General features: G+C 18.5%; 4 protein-coding genes across 4 annotated transcripts; all 4 read left to right on the plus strand.

The window, feature by feature from the left end:
- Positions 1-247: 247 nt before the first annotated feature.
- PADL01_1110000 (peptidyl-prolyl cis-trans isomerase, putative) lies at positions 248-1,554 on the plus strand (the record flags this gene model as incomplete). The annotated part of the gene is made up of 2 exons (XM_028682552.1): positions 248-787; positions 1,021-1,554. 2 exons carry the CDS (start codon positions 248-250, stop codon positions 1,552-1,554), a joined length of 1,074 nt encoding a protein of 357 aa, XP_028538819.1.
- Positions 1,555-2,442: 888 nt separating this feature from the next.
- Positions 2,443-3,681, plus strand: PADL01_1110100 (conserved Plasmodium protein, unknown function; the record flags this gene model as incomplete). The annotated part of the gene is made up of 3 exons (XM_028682553.1): positions 2,443-2,995; positions 3,206-3,267; positions 3,586-3,681. 3 exons carry the CDS (start codon positions 2,443-2,445, stop codon positions 3,679-3,681), a joined length of 711 nt encoding a protein of 236 aa, XP_028538820.1.
- Positions 3,682-4,232: 551 nt separating this feature from the next.
- Positions 4,233-5,068, plus strand: PADL01_1110200 (conserved Plasmodium protein, unknown function; the record flags this gene model as incomplete). The annotated part of the gene is made up of 4 exons (XM_028682554.1): positions 4,233-4,254; positions 4,444-4,516; positions 4,705-4,794; positions 5,035-5,068. The coding sequence occupies 4 exons, from the start codon at positions 4,233-4,235 to the stop codon at positions 5,066-5,068; spliced, it is 219 nt and encodes a 72-aa protein (XP_028538821.1).
- A 1,626-nt stretch (positions 5,069-6,694) lies between these two features.
- PADL01_1110300 (conserved Plasmodium protein, unknown function) lies at positions 6,695-13,837 on the plus strand (the record flags this gene model as incomplete). Its single annotated transcript, XM_028682555.1, has 1 exon — positions 6,695-13,837. One exon carries the CDS (start codon positions 6,695-6,697, stop codon positions 13,835-13,837), a length of 7,143 nt encoding a protein of 2,380 aa, XP_028538822.1.
- Between the last annotated feature and the right edge of the window lie 465 nt (positions 13,838-14,302).

Consider the following 14,302-nt stretch of genomic DNA (forward strand, 5'->3'; position numbering starts at 1 on the left):
GATCGATTTTATTTTATATATATACTTATTCTCTTATCATTTGAACATTCCTTTTCTTTTGATTTCTTTCATTGTTTTTTTTTTTTTTTTTTTTTTTTTTGTTATGAATTAAGTAATATATACTATATAATTATAATTACATTATTATTTTTTGTGTATTATATAAATAAATACATATATATATATATATATACATACATATATATTATCATTATTTTTATGTGGTTATATATTTGTATTTTTTCAAATGGTCGTGAAAACATCAGAAGATGTATACAACTTTGTAAAAGATAGTATAAAAATAAAAGAAGAATTAGATAATCAGAATGAGGTTAAAAAACCAGAGAAAAAAATATGTGAGTTGAAGAATAGACCGTCAAAGTATGAAGTAGATTATAGTAAATTTGAGCAATGTATAAATGATATTGAGAATGAAGAAAAAGAAGAAAAACATAGAGAAGAACATAAACATGATTTTATAAATAATAAAAATCCATGTTCTCATGATCATTCAAAAGAAAGACAATTATATGAAAAATCAACAAAAGAAAAAATTAAAGCTTCAAATATATTTAATGAAGAAGGAAAAAAAGCTTTTTATGAAAAAAATTATAAACTTGCATGTGTTTATTTTCGTAAGGGATTAATACAATTAGATTATAGTTTTCCAGATTCTAATGAGGAAGAAAATGAACAGAGAAAATTAGAAATAAATTTACATCTAAATATGGCTCTAACAAAATTTCACATGTCAAAGTTTTATGAATGTATAAGTGAATGCTCAACGGTATATTATATGTTACAACATATTATGTATATATATATATATATATATATATAAATGTGTGTGTGTATATATCTTCTTAATTTCTTATATACCTATGTGCTACTACTTATTATCATCACTTATATATACAAATCAGCCTTTACTCCTTTATAAATTACTTTTTCTTTCATTATATATATATATATATATATACATATATACATATATATATATATTCCTTTTTTGTTTTCTAGGTTTTAAATTTCGATAAAGATAATATAAAAGCATATTATAGGAAGGGGCAAGCTTATATGAGCCTCGATTTATATGACGATGCAAAAAGAGAATTCTTGAAAGTACTAGAAATAAATCCAAATGATAATAATACAAAAAAGGCGCTAATTATTTTAAGACAAAAAATTATAATTTACAATAAAAAAAAAAAATTAGTGTGCGCTAAATTTTTTTCATCTAACGAAAAGGATACAAGTATGAATAAAAAAGAAGAATATATAAATGACAATTCTTCTGTGGAAAAAAATGAACTTAATATGATAAATCAAAATATGAATAAAAATAATATAATAAATAATAATAATAATAATACAATAGATAATAATAAAAATGATATACATATAAATAAAAATGAAAATAATTTTTTTATACCTATTTCAAACATTTTTAAAAAATGTTCAGATTTTTTTGTACTCAATAAAATGTTCTTATATATTTATATTTCTTTTTCATTATTCTTTTGCATCGTTCTTCTTCATTTTTATTACTTATAAATTATGATTCTTTTTTTTTTTTTTATGTTATTATAAATTCAGATTTTTTTTTTTTTTTTTGTCATATTATGCACATATATATATATATATATATATATATATATATATATAAACATTCATTTTATGTTCATAACATATTACTGGAATAACATCAGAAAAAATGCACTTCATTTATAGGTGTGTATGTATAAAAACTTTTATATTTTTTTAATTTTTTTTTTTTTTTCTTTTGTTATTATTATTAAAATTGCTATTGATTATTAAAACATAATGGTAACAAAATAAATAAAATTATGAAGAATAAAAAAAAAAAAATTCAAAAGGTGTACAACATTATATTATTCTGATTTATTTCTTTTTTTTTTGTTTTTCTCGAGATTTTTAATTTTCCTTTGTTTTGAATTTTTGTATACTTAAATAAAGAAATATGTCGGTACCATAAAATAGTAAAATTATATCATTTACACTACAAAGAAAAATGTAAAAAAAAAAAAAAAAAGTAAAATTAATGAAAAAAAAAAGAATAAAACGTTAATCATACTATTATATATATATATATAATATATATTACTATTATTTTCTTAAATATATGTACATCACATTAAAAGTAAAATGTACTTTTTAATTTCAATTAAATAATTAATGTGTAATTTTAATAAAAATACAATAAAGAATAAAATATTTGCTTCATCTTTTTTGGGAATTAAACAATTATATTAAATGTTCCTTTATATAATGTATCATTTTCAGATACATTTATAGAATATAGCTTGTAAATTTAATATTTATAATATTACATTATATCACATTTTGTAGTTTGTTATTTATTTTTTTTTTATATTATTTTGATTATATATATATATATATATATATTTTTATATTTTAAAAATGTGCTACTATGAAACACATATAATACCCACCGAAAAGGGAAATGTAAATGTTTACTTTGAAAAACAGAGGAGGCTATATTGCCTAGTTCATACGACAAACAATATATTGCAAGCTCACGTATATACGTTTAATGATTTTAAGGAGTATGAATATAAAATAGATTCATTTAATATTCTAGAGAATGAAGAAAATGAAAATCATCATCAAACAAATAACAACCATTCATCTAATACTAATAATGAAACAAATAATAATATAGAAAATAGTAATACAAATATTTTATCTTATATTAAAAGAGGTATGTATTCCTTTGGGAATTTTAACATAAGTGTTTTATATTTTTTAATGAACAAACATAATATGGAATTACAATGGGTTGATAATAAAGAAATATGTCAAAAATTAAAAGATCATAAAAACTCTACCATATTATTTGATGACGAACAACTAAATGATAAAAAATTAATAGCTTTCATTATAAATATTGTAAAATTAAAATTTTTTGACATATACCACCATAGACATTTTTATACCATACGAAAAATATCAGGTATGTAATATAAAAATATATATATATATATATATATATATATATACATATATATAACTAAAAAGATAAAGTAAAACAAAATAAGGACGAAATTATAAAAAGAAAAGATTTTTAAAAAATAATACATTGTTTTTTTTTTTTTTATAAATATAATTTATATTTCTTTTATAACATCATATGTCATTCTTGTTATATTTTTATTATTTATAGATTCATGGTTTAAGCTTGATTCATCTCTAAATAAACCTATTTTACTTCCTACTAACAAAGATGTAAGCTAAAAGGAAAGAAAACAAATATATATTTCAATATATAATATTATTTATGATGCTTCATAAATTCTTAAATATAATTTTTTATTTTCCTATATATGATATATATTAAATATTATCCTCAATTTTATATTTTTAAAAATTCCTATTTATCTTAATTTCCCTTATTTATTTTTACGATATATTTTGTATTTATTTTTGATAATATATGGGACTCCCTAACATTTACACATATATATATAGTAATACATATATATATATATATATTATATATATATTTATTTATTTAAATTATTTATTTTTTTTATTTTTTCGCAGGTTAATAATCATTTGATAAATATTGTTAAAAATAACAAAATTCAAAAATCTGATAATTATATTATACAGGTTTTTAAAAAAGTTAAGGATAATTAAAAATTTACCTCAAGATATAATATATATTTTTTTTATATTATATATACAAAAAATTAATGCATGCGCAAAATAGCTTATACCCCAAAAAAAAAAAAAAAAAAAAAATATATATATATATATATATATTATATATATTATTATTTATATTACATTATATATAATATAATTAATATTTATATACGCTAAACCATTATATAGTGTTTTTTTTTTTTTTTTTTTTTTTTTTTTTTTTTGAAGTTTATAATTTCCAAAAAAGAAAAATCTTATGCCCTTTTTCTTTCCTTGTTTTTTTTATTGATTTTTTCCTTTTTTTTTTAAAGTATTCGGAATTTTTTTATATACATTTTATATTGAATTCATCAACCATTATTTATTATATGCTTATATATATAATAAATTTTTTATGTATATATTATAGTAATATATATTATAGTTAATTAAAATTAATATATCTTTGTTTTCTTTGGAACAGTATTATATATATATATATTTATATATAATATATGAAAATAAAAAGTCATGTTCATTTAAATTATTGAAATTATAAAAAAATGAGTGATAAATCCAGAAGAAGTAAGATTATTAATATTATAACCTTTTAATTTTTATATACATAAAATATATATATATATTTTAGATTATTCAAAAAAAAAAAAAAAAAAAAAAAAAAAAAAGGAGAAAAGAAAAGAAAAAAGGAATTATATAATTTTGAAAAAGAATTCATTTTATTTAAAATTTTTATTTTTATTTTAATTTTTATAGCCTTTCTTTTTGGAATTACTACTATTCTGGTATTTTGTTCATTTGCCGCAGTAGACGCCCACAGATATATGTGGTATTAAAGATAAAAAAAAATAAATATTAAAACATAAATAAATAACAAAATATTTAATATATATAATTTGAATTGTTAAAAGAAGAAAATTAATTAATAGACGGAAAATATATGAATAATTTATAAATTTGGCTATAATGTTAATTTCTTATATTATATTTTTTTTTTTTTTTACCTTACTTGTTCAGGATATTTATAAGCATATGTGCGTTCATGTTATTATTGGTGGACTTACTTTTTTTTGGTGTAGATAAATTTAACTATGATCCATTTTATTCGTAATAATAAAAAAATAAGGAATAAAACAAATTAAAAGGATTATTATATTGTGTACATATTGAGATGAATATTTGTTATAGATATATTTGTGTGTTTATATATTTATATATATATATATATATACATACATTTTAATATAAGTGTAAAAAAAATAATTACAAGCTATTATATAAATCCAAATTAATGTTAACCTAAAATTTATTTATTATTTATTTATTTTTATTTTTTTTTTTTTGTAGTAATTGGGAAAAAAAAAATATCCAAGACTCATAAAGTTTCTACAATTTATATAGTTTGAGTATACATATTTTTTTATAAAAATAATAAGCCTATCAAATCGCATTTGTTTATTACTATTTATTATTATTATTTTTTTTTTTACATTTCCATATGTATTATTGTGTAACACTTAAATATAATATATATGGATATAAAGAAAACATGGAGGAACACAAAGAAACGATTTAATAAGAAAAAAAAACAAAAAAAATTAGGGAGGATATTTAATTTTAAAATATATCTATTATTTTATTTATTTATTTTATTATTTTTTTAAATACACATAAGAAAAATGTTTGTTTATGATTTATTTAACAATTTATAAATGTCTATATATATGGAGTAATATGAATATTACTACTATATATATATCAAATCAATGATTATATATACGTAGTTAAGTATGATATATTATATATATAATATATATATATATATATATTTTTTTTTTTTTTTGTTATTTTAATTTAAAAAATATGTAATTTTGGATTAAACAAAAAATAAAAAAAAGTAAATAAAATTGATAGTTAATCATAGTATTTTTAAAAAGTTGTAACCTTTTATTTTGATAATATTTTTAATATATCATTTATTTATATTAATGTCTTTAAAATGATAAAAGAAATATACTTTTATAAAATTATATATTTTTAAAAAATATATATGTTATGTGTATAGGTGTGTGGTGGTCATAATATATATATGTATATAATATATTTCTTTTAATGTTTATAATATATATATATATATATATATTCATTAGTGTGTTATGTTATATGAGCTTTATTTTTCATATTTTAAACTTTATATAATTTTTTTTTTTCCCCTCTTTTATTATATTATATATTTTTTTCTCTCTCTTAATAACATCAAAGTAAATATTACTATCTTTTAATTTAGTATAATGTTTGTAAAAATGAAAGATAATATAAAATTAATATAACAAAAAATATATATGCATGTTTATATTTATGTATGTATATTTTATTATTTATTTATTTTTATTATTTATTTATTATTTTTTTTTTTTTTTTTTTATTTTTATTTATTTTTTTTTTCTCCATTTTAAAGTACAAAAATAATATTTAAAAGAAAATATATAATTTGAAAGAAAAATATTGAATGTGTTATTATATAAGAGTATATAATAATAATTCATTAATATTTAATTTATTTGGAGTAATATATTCATAATTGTATATTGAATTATTATGCACAGAATAAATATATAATGATATATTATATCTAATTAAAAACTTTATTAACAATATATATATATATATATATATATATATATATTTACATTATATTCTATCCATCCTAATTAAGTTGTGTGTTCATACGAAAAAAATTGAAGTATGAAATGTGTTTATTAATTATATATATATTTTTTTTCAATTCATTTATTTGTTTAAATTTCTGAGAAACGTTTCATCGTATGATCGAGTTGTTATTTGGAACATTTCATCCTGAGAAAAAGGAAAACCCCAAAAACAAAATAATAATAAAATAAAAATAATAAAAATAATAAAAATAATAAAAAAATATATGCTTACATATATGTGTGATTTTTTTTTTTTTTTTTTTTTTTTTTTTTATTTTTATTTCTTATTTTAAATAATGTTTAGGAAAGATATTAAAAAGATTTACTTAAAAAATCATCTTAATAAAATATATATTGTAAAAAGACAAAATGAAAATAAAATTATTGAAGAAAAAAAAAGCAGTGTTTTGTATAAAGACTTTAAAGAGTTTATACTTGTTTTAATAAATATAAGAAAATATGAGAAAACATTAAAAAAGTTAAAGGGTAATAAAGAGAGTTGTGAATTTTCCAAAGTGTTACAAGAATATTTGGATTTTTATTTGTCAACGTTTGGATATAAATTTCATACCTTTATATTGGAATATAAAAATGGTGATGAAATAAATGATCCTAATAATTGTTATGTTATAAATAAATTAAGAAAGAATGATATTGAAAAAATAGTAAATAAGGAATATTCAAGAATATTATTTAAATATGATAGTATTAAATATGTACTATATTATATTAAGAAGCATACATTATTATTCCAAACATTTAATTGTCATTTCCAAAAATTATTAATAAATTATTTATTTGTTACATTGAATCCTTTAAATGTTCTCATTTTTGTTTATTTAAAATTATATCATAATGATTACAAAACAAATGTTGTTTCAAAAAGCGATGATAAGATAAAAAATAAAGATATGTATGATGAAAAAATAAATGATATTCTACCTATATGTGAGAACAAACCTATATCTGAAAATAATAATGAAAATCACAACGACTTGCAAAATGCTGAGGTTATCTCCGACACCATATTACATAAAAATGAAAGACTTAATTGTAGTAATCTTTTTTGTGATGAAATATATTGGTTTATATGTTTTTTTGGAGATTATATTATGAAGTATAATATAATTAGATGTTATCGGGAGATATATACAGATAAAAAATTGATTCAAAGAAAATTAAGAATATATCAGTGGGTTAAGAAATATGTTCAAAATGATTTAATACAAAAGTTTTATTTTTATTCTTATTCAAAAAATATTAAATTATATGATAACTGGTATGAACATATATTATCTATATATGAAGAAAAATTTAAAGAATATGTTCCCAAATTAAAAAAATATATTGAAATTGGTAATGGATATAAAAGTATTAATATGTGTCACAAAAACTTTTCATATATATATGATTTAGTTTTACTTTTATATTTTCTTAAAATATCATTTTTATATTTAAATGAACATATTAATTTTGTTGTTCATTTATCTTTATACACTTTATATAAAAGCATCAAAATTTTTGTCATATATTTATATTTTAATCTTCCCAAGTCTATGTGTCATTACTTTTTAAATATTTATCTCATGTTTTTTAAGAATAAAAATATGAAAGCTAATAATGTATTTAGTAAAATGAAATGTACATATAAAAATATAATGAATCATATTTATGCACACAGAAATTTCTTATATATCAATGGAAAATTAAACTCTCATAAAAAAACAACAAATCTTCCTATTCTTTTGAGACAAGGAAATTTAAACAGTAATATGATTCAATGTGAAGAGAATGAAAACAATCAAATGTCAAAAAATGATTGTATAGAAAATTTAAACAAACCAAAAAATACACAGAATTGTATTATTGATAGTCAAAATGATGGAAATTCCAAAAAATTGAAAATTCTCCTGAACAGTTCAGAAAAAAAAAAATATGGAAAAATATTAAATTTGACATATTTTGATATAAATGAATATGATGGAAAGGATATTAAAAATGAAAGTGAATTAAAAAAATTTTTGACATATCATTTTTATGGATCTATAATACAATTGAAATATAATAACGAAATTTTTCTGCGGAGGAAAAAGTATAGGAATGAAAAGGAAAATAAAATAAATAGTGTAAAAAGAAAAAGAAGTAAATATATAAAAGGGATTAAAAAAAATGAACAGAGGGAAATTAACAAAATGGTCAAAATGGGCAAAATGGACAAAATGGGCAAAATGGGCAAAATGTACAAAATGGTCAAAATGAACAAAATGGACAAAATCAACAAAATGGACAAAATCAACAAAATGAATGGTTTTTTTTATCCTAGGAAAATTCAAAATAAAAAGAGACAAATATTATTATATAATGTGTTGATAAATAATACAAAAGGATTATCAATGTATATGAATAATAAACAGAAGGATGATCAAAAATGTTTTATACATGGTGTATTGAAAAAAAGTGATATTATAAAAAAGTGTAATATAAATATTCATATAAATGATGAGAATAACATGAATACACCTAATGATAACATTAATTTTTGTAATAAAAAAATTATTAATAAATTATTTGAAACTATATTGTATAATATAATAAATAAGGAAAATCATATGATTGATGTAAATCAAAAGGAAGAGAATATATTTTTATCAGATATAAAAGTAAATGATGAAAATGAAACATATAATTATGTTAATAGGAGTCCCTTAAAGGAATATAATAATGATATGAAGGATGAGTGTAGCAACCAAAACGAAGTTGATATATGTAATGAGGAAAGTGTAGATCATGATGTGGGGACTGTATATAAGGATGAAAATAAAGGAGATGAAAATAAAGACGATGAAAATAAAGACAATGAAAATAAAGACGATGAAAATAAAGAAGATGAAAATAAAGACGATAAAAATAAAGACCATGAAAATAACGAGCAAAATGACAATGATGAAGTTAATAATTATCAAAATGACAATGATGATGTTAATAATTATCAAAATAGCGAGTATATAAATAAGGAGGAAGAAAATATAATTGAACAAAATGAAATCGAACCAACCAATAACGAAATAAATAAAATTGAAGAAAACGAAAATATGGATTACAATGATTTAATTATTCAAGAAGAAGAAAATAATAAAGATATAGCAATATCTGTTAAGGATAATATGGAAAAAGATACTTGTCCCAGTGATGAAAATATTTCAGTCAATGATGAAGCTGATGTTAATAAATTATCAAAAAATGTGTTGAAGGAAAAATATCTTAATGAAAATAATAACATAAAATATGATTTAAAAAGTAAGAAAAATGATTGTGTTGGAAAATATAAAATATATTTTAGTGATGAATCCACAAGTTCTGAAAATACAACCGATGATTATGAGTATTATATGAAAACAAGAAATAAATCCAAACCAAAAATTAAAGGGAAAAAAGATAAGAAAAAGAAAGAAAATGTAAAGAATAAGAAAAAAAATAATGATGATAATGTATATAAGAATAAATCAAATTCAAAGAACAAACAAGTTGATGAAAATGATAAAAATAATAAAAAAGATAATAAAGTAATAAATACAAAAGAAACAAATATTCCAAAATATAACACTATTGAAAGTAAAAATACAATAGCTAGTATAAATGAAAAAACATGTAATGAATTTATAAAAGATACAAATGAATCTTTGAATATTAAAAATAACGATACTAGTGATAATATTATGAAAAATAAAATGGATCATAAAAATATTAATATTGATGACGAATACGATTTAAAAGAATATGAAGAAGATGGTATTAATAAAAATAACAAAAGCGTAGAAAACATAAAAATAAATACATTTAACCATTCAAAAGAATCTATGTTGGAAGAACAAGAAATAATTGGTAATAACAAAAAGGTTTATAGAAAGATTCAAACTTTAAAATCAAAAAGTAGTAAAAAATTAATTTTCAATTTGTCATTAAGTGAAAATGAAGAATCGTCATTAATAATAGAAAGTTTGGATAATAATATACAAGAAACAAGGGAAATGAAGGAGTTCCAAGAAATAAATGTTGATAGTATGGATGAAGAATGGGATAAAAAAAAACAAAACGGGTCACTAAAAGGTGATAATAATAATAATAATATGATACATTTGAAAGAAAAGGTTTATCATGTTGATATAGATGATAAGAGAGGAGAATATGATAATATATTAAAAGAACAAGATAAATTAAAAGTGGGATATCATGATATATATAATAATAATGAAGGAATAGAGAAACCTTTTATAGATACTTGTGAAATATATATTAAAGAAAATGTATTGAATAATACACAGAAGAAATTAAATTTAATGAATATTTATCATAAATTCAAGTTAGGTATTATATATTTATTTGATCATTATATAATAGGAGGTATTAATTTAATAAACCCTTATAACAGTATTGAAAATGAAAGATATACACATTTTGCATGTATACAATCTAATATAAATGATATGGATCATACTAAAATATTTAGATACAACGAAAAAGAATTAATCATGTCTTTTAAAAAAAATTCAGAAATATCTTTATTAAGTGATAAGAATGAAAAAAGAATAATGAAAATTTTATGTAAAAATGGAAAAGGATTAAATGGTTCCATTTTTAAATGTACTATTAATAACAAATTATTTGCATGCAAAGTACAACATAAATTACATTTGGCAAAAAAAGAAATATACTTTTCATATTTATTAAAAGTAAGGAAAACTAATAAAATAAATAAGTACACAAAATATAATAATATAGATTATTCAGGAAGGCAACTCTTTTATGAAATTTATGAGAAGGAAAATAGATATATATTTCCTGACGAACTACATTATAAATATAGCTCGGATAAAAAAAACAAGGGTATTTCAAAAGAGAGATATAATGAGAATGAGAATGAGAATAAGAAGAATAACAGAAATATACACAATATATACAATATGAATGATAATAATAATAGTAATGATAGTGATGATAATGTTAATTATATTGATAATGTTAATGAAAAGAATAATAAGAGTGAGAAAAAAGTCAAGCAATTAAAAAATGAGAACAGAAAAAAAGAACCAGTGAAAGAAAAAAGAAACATGTCCATTTTAATTATGAATACACACACTAACGTTATAACATTAAATGAATTAATAAATTATTTTATTAAGAAAAATCATAAGAGTGTAAATGAAGAATTAATTTTATTTATTATGTATCAAATAATTGTATCTATACTTCAATTACATTTTTTAGATGTATTACATGGAGATGTGAAAATTGATAATATTTTAGTGAGCAAAAATGAAGATTTATGTAATAGAGAAGGGAGAAGAAAAGCAAAAAAAAGATATAATTATGAATATAATAAAAATAAAAAAGGAAATGTTAATTGTAAAACTAAGGAACGAGAAAGGAAAGAAGAAAAAGAACATTCAAATGATTATAAAAATAGTTTTGATTTTAATAATTTGTATAAAAATAATAAATATTTAGGTAAAGACAAATTAAATAATTATAATAAAGAGGATAGTTTTTTAAAAACTACGAATTTCCCCTTGAATCTTTTTTTAATAGATATTGGTAGAGGTATAGATATGAAAAATTTTAAAAAGTATCTTTTTTATGGTGAAAAGCATTGTGATTGTTATAGCTTTTTAAATGATTCAATTTATAATTATCATATTGATTTTATTGGTATTGCACAAATAGCTAGCTGCCTTTTATTTTACAAGCATATAGGTAATACAAAATACAGATATGAAAGGACATTGAATGATAAGCATAATATAACAGTAAATAATTTGGGTATAACCTATTCAACCCACAATAATCATTTTAATAATACAAGTGGTCGTAATACATATTATAGAAAAAGAAAAACAAAAGGAAAGGATGTTGTAAATGATGAAGAGAAATATAAGAGTAGTAAGAAAGATAAATATAAAGAAATCGAGAACTTTATAAAGATTAAAGAAAAGGTATATCAAGAGGAGGATAATATGTGTATAGAGAGTAAAGATTGTTTTATGGATGAATATTATTTAAATGGTAATGAAAAGGATGCAGAGAGGAACAAGCACACAATGAATATGAAAAGTAATTATAAGAATAATAGTAATATTAAGAGTAAGAATAAAATAAAACAAAGTAACAATATACTTAGTATAGACCATTTAAACAGTTTAGATGATTTGAAAGATATGAAAAAAAATAAAAAAAAGAATAAATGCTCCAATTTATATGATGAAAATCATGATAAGGAAAATATATATCTTATAGATTATTCTAAAATATTATCCATTGATAAGAGAAATAAAGAAAAGATTTCATATTATTTAGATAAAATAAAAAAACAGTCTGACAATTATTTTGTTGAGAAGGATAATGAAAATAAAATAAAAAATTTCTATACAAAATTTATGTTAAAAAGAAAAAAGTACGCAGAATTTTGGGATATGTTTTTTCATATTTTATTAAATTTTTGTAATGTATATGAATTAAATCATGTACGATATAATTCAAATGAAGATATTGTGACTAACAATACAGATGATGATTTGTATGTTCATAAATTAATAAATAAAACAGAGAATTATTATTTTGATTTTAAGAAAAATAATTGGCAAGAAATTCATAAGAGTCCTCAAAGAAATGATTCCAATATATGTAATGATGATAATAAAAATATCATTAATTTATCTGATAGATGTTATAGTAATATACCATATGAAAATAAGTCAACTAATTTATATTATATGGATAGAAAAGAAAATGAAAAATCCAAAAATATAATAAATAATCAAGATTATAAAGATGTAATATTATCAACAAATAAAAATATTCAAACAAAACATCAAAAAGAACACATTAAATCATATGAAAACAATGATTTAATAAATAATGATACTAATAAATTATCGATTTTTAAAAAAGAAAATTGTAAAAATACAATACTAAGAAAACATGTACAAGGACATAATTTAAATAGCTTAGGAAAAAATAGCAAATATTTTTTTATAAAAAATTCCATATCAAATTTTAAATGTATAAGGAAAAGCTTGTATAAAAATAAATATGAAAAAAAAAATAAGGATCAAAATAAAGATGAAATGAAAAATAATAAAACTATACATCCTCCTGAAGAAAATACACACAATGGAAGATTGAAAAGAAAAATCATATTTTTTGAGAACGAACAAAATAAAAGAAAATGTAGAAAATTAAATAATCAAAATCAATATTATAATAATGAATATAAATATAACGAATATAAGAGATCTACAAGATATATTAATAAACTCATGAAAAAAAAAGCAATCTTTATTCTTCTAAATTTAAAAAGATCTATTGAGCGAATATTTGATGAAGACGAAGAGAGGCAAACAATTTTGTTAAACGAACTTTATAACGCTTCTACTTTTTTTTAAAAAAAAAAAAAAAAAAAAAAAAAAAAAAAATATACATATATATTATATATACATGAATAATATATGTATATATTTTTCATTTTGTAAATTTATTTATTATTTTTACACATTCATTTTTTATGTTTCTATTTTATTTTATTGTATTTATTTTTTGTTATCATATAATTCTCATTTTTCATGTGTTTTTTTCCTTTCTTTTTTTTCGTTAAACTTATTAAAATATCATTGATGATAAAAATTATAAAAGGTTATATATATATAATAAGCATATCATTGGGTTTACTAGTTTGTACATAAATATTATATATATATATATATATATATATATATATGTATATTTAGTTGTAATTATGGGAGGCAAAATAAAATAAAAAAGGGAAATTTATTTTGATATATTTACATAAATCATGCAAATGTTTATATATATATATATATATAATATATATTTTATTGTATATAATATTA

This window comes from Plasmodium sp. gorilla clade G2 (genome assembly GCF_900097015.1).
Source record: "Plasmodium sp. gorilla clade G2 genome assembly, chromosome: 11".
Lineage (NCBI taxonomy): Eukaryota > Apicomplexa > Aconoidasida > Haemosporida > Plasmodiidae > Plasmodium > Plasmodium adleri (nom. inval.).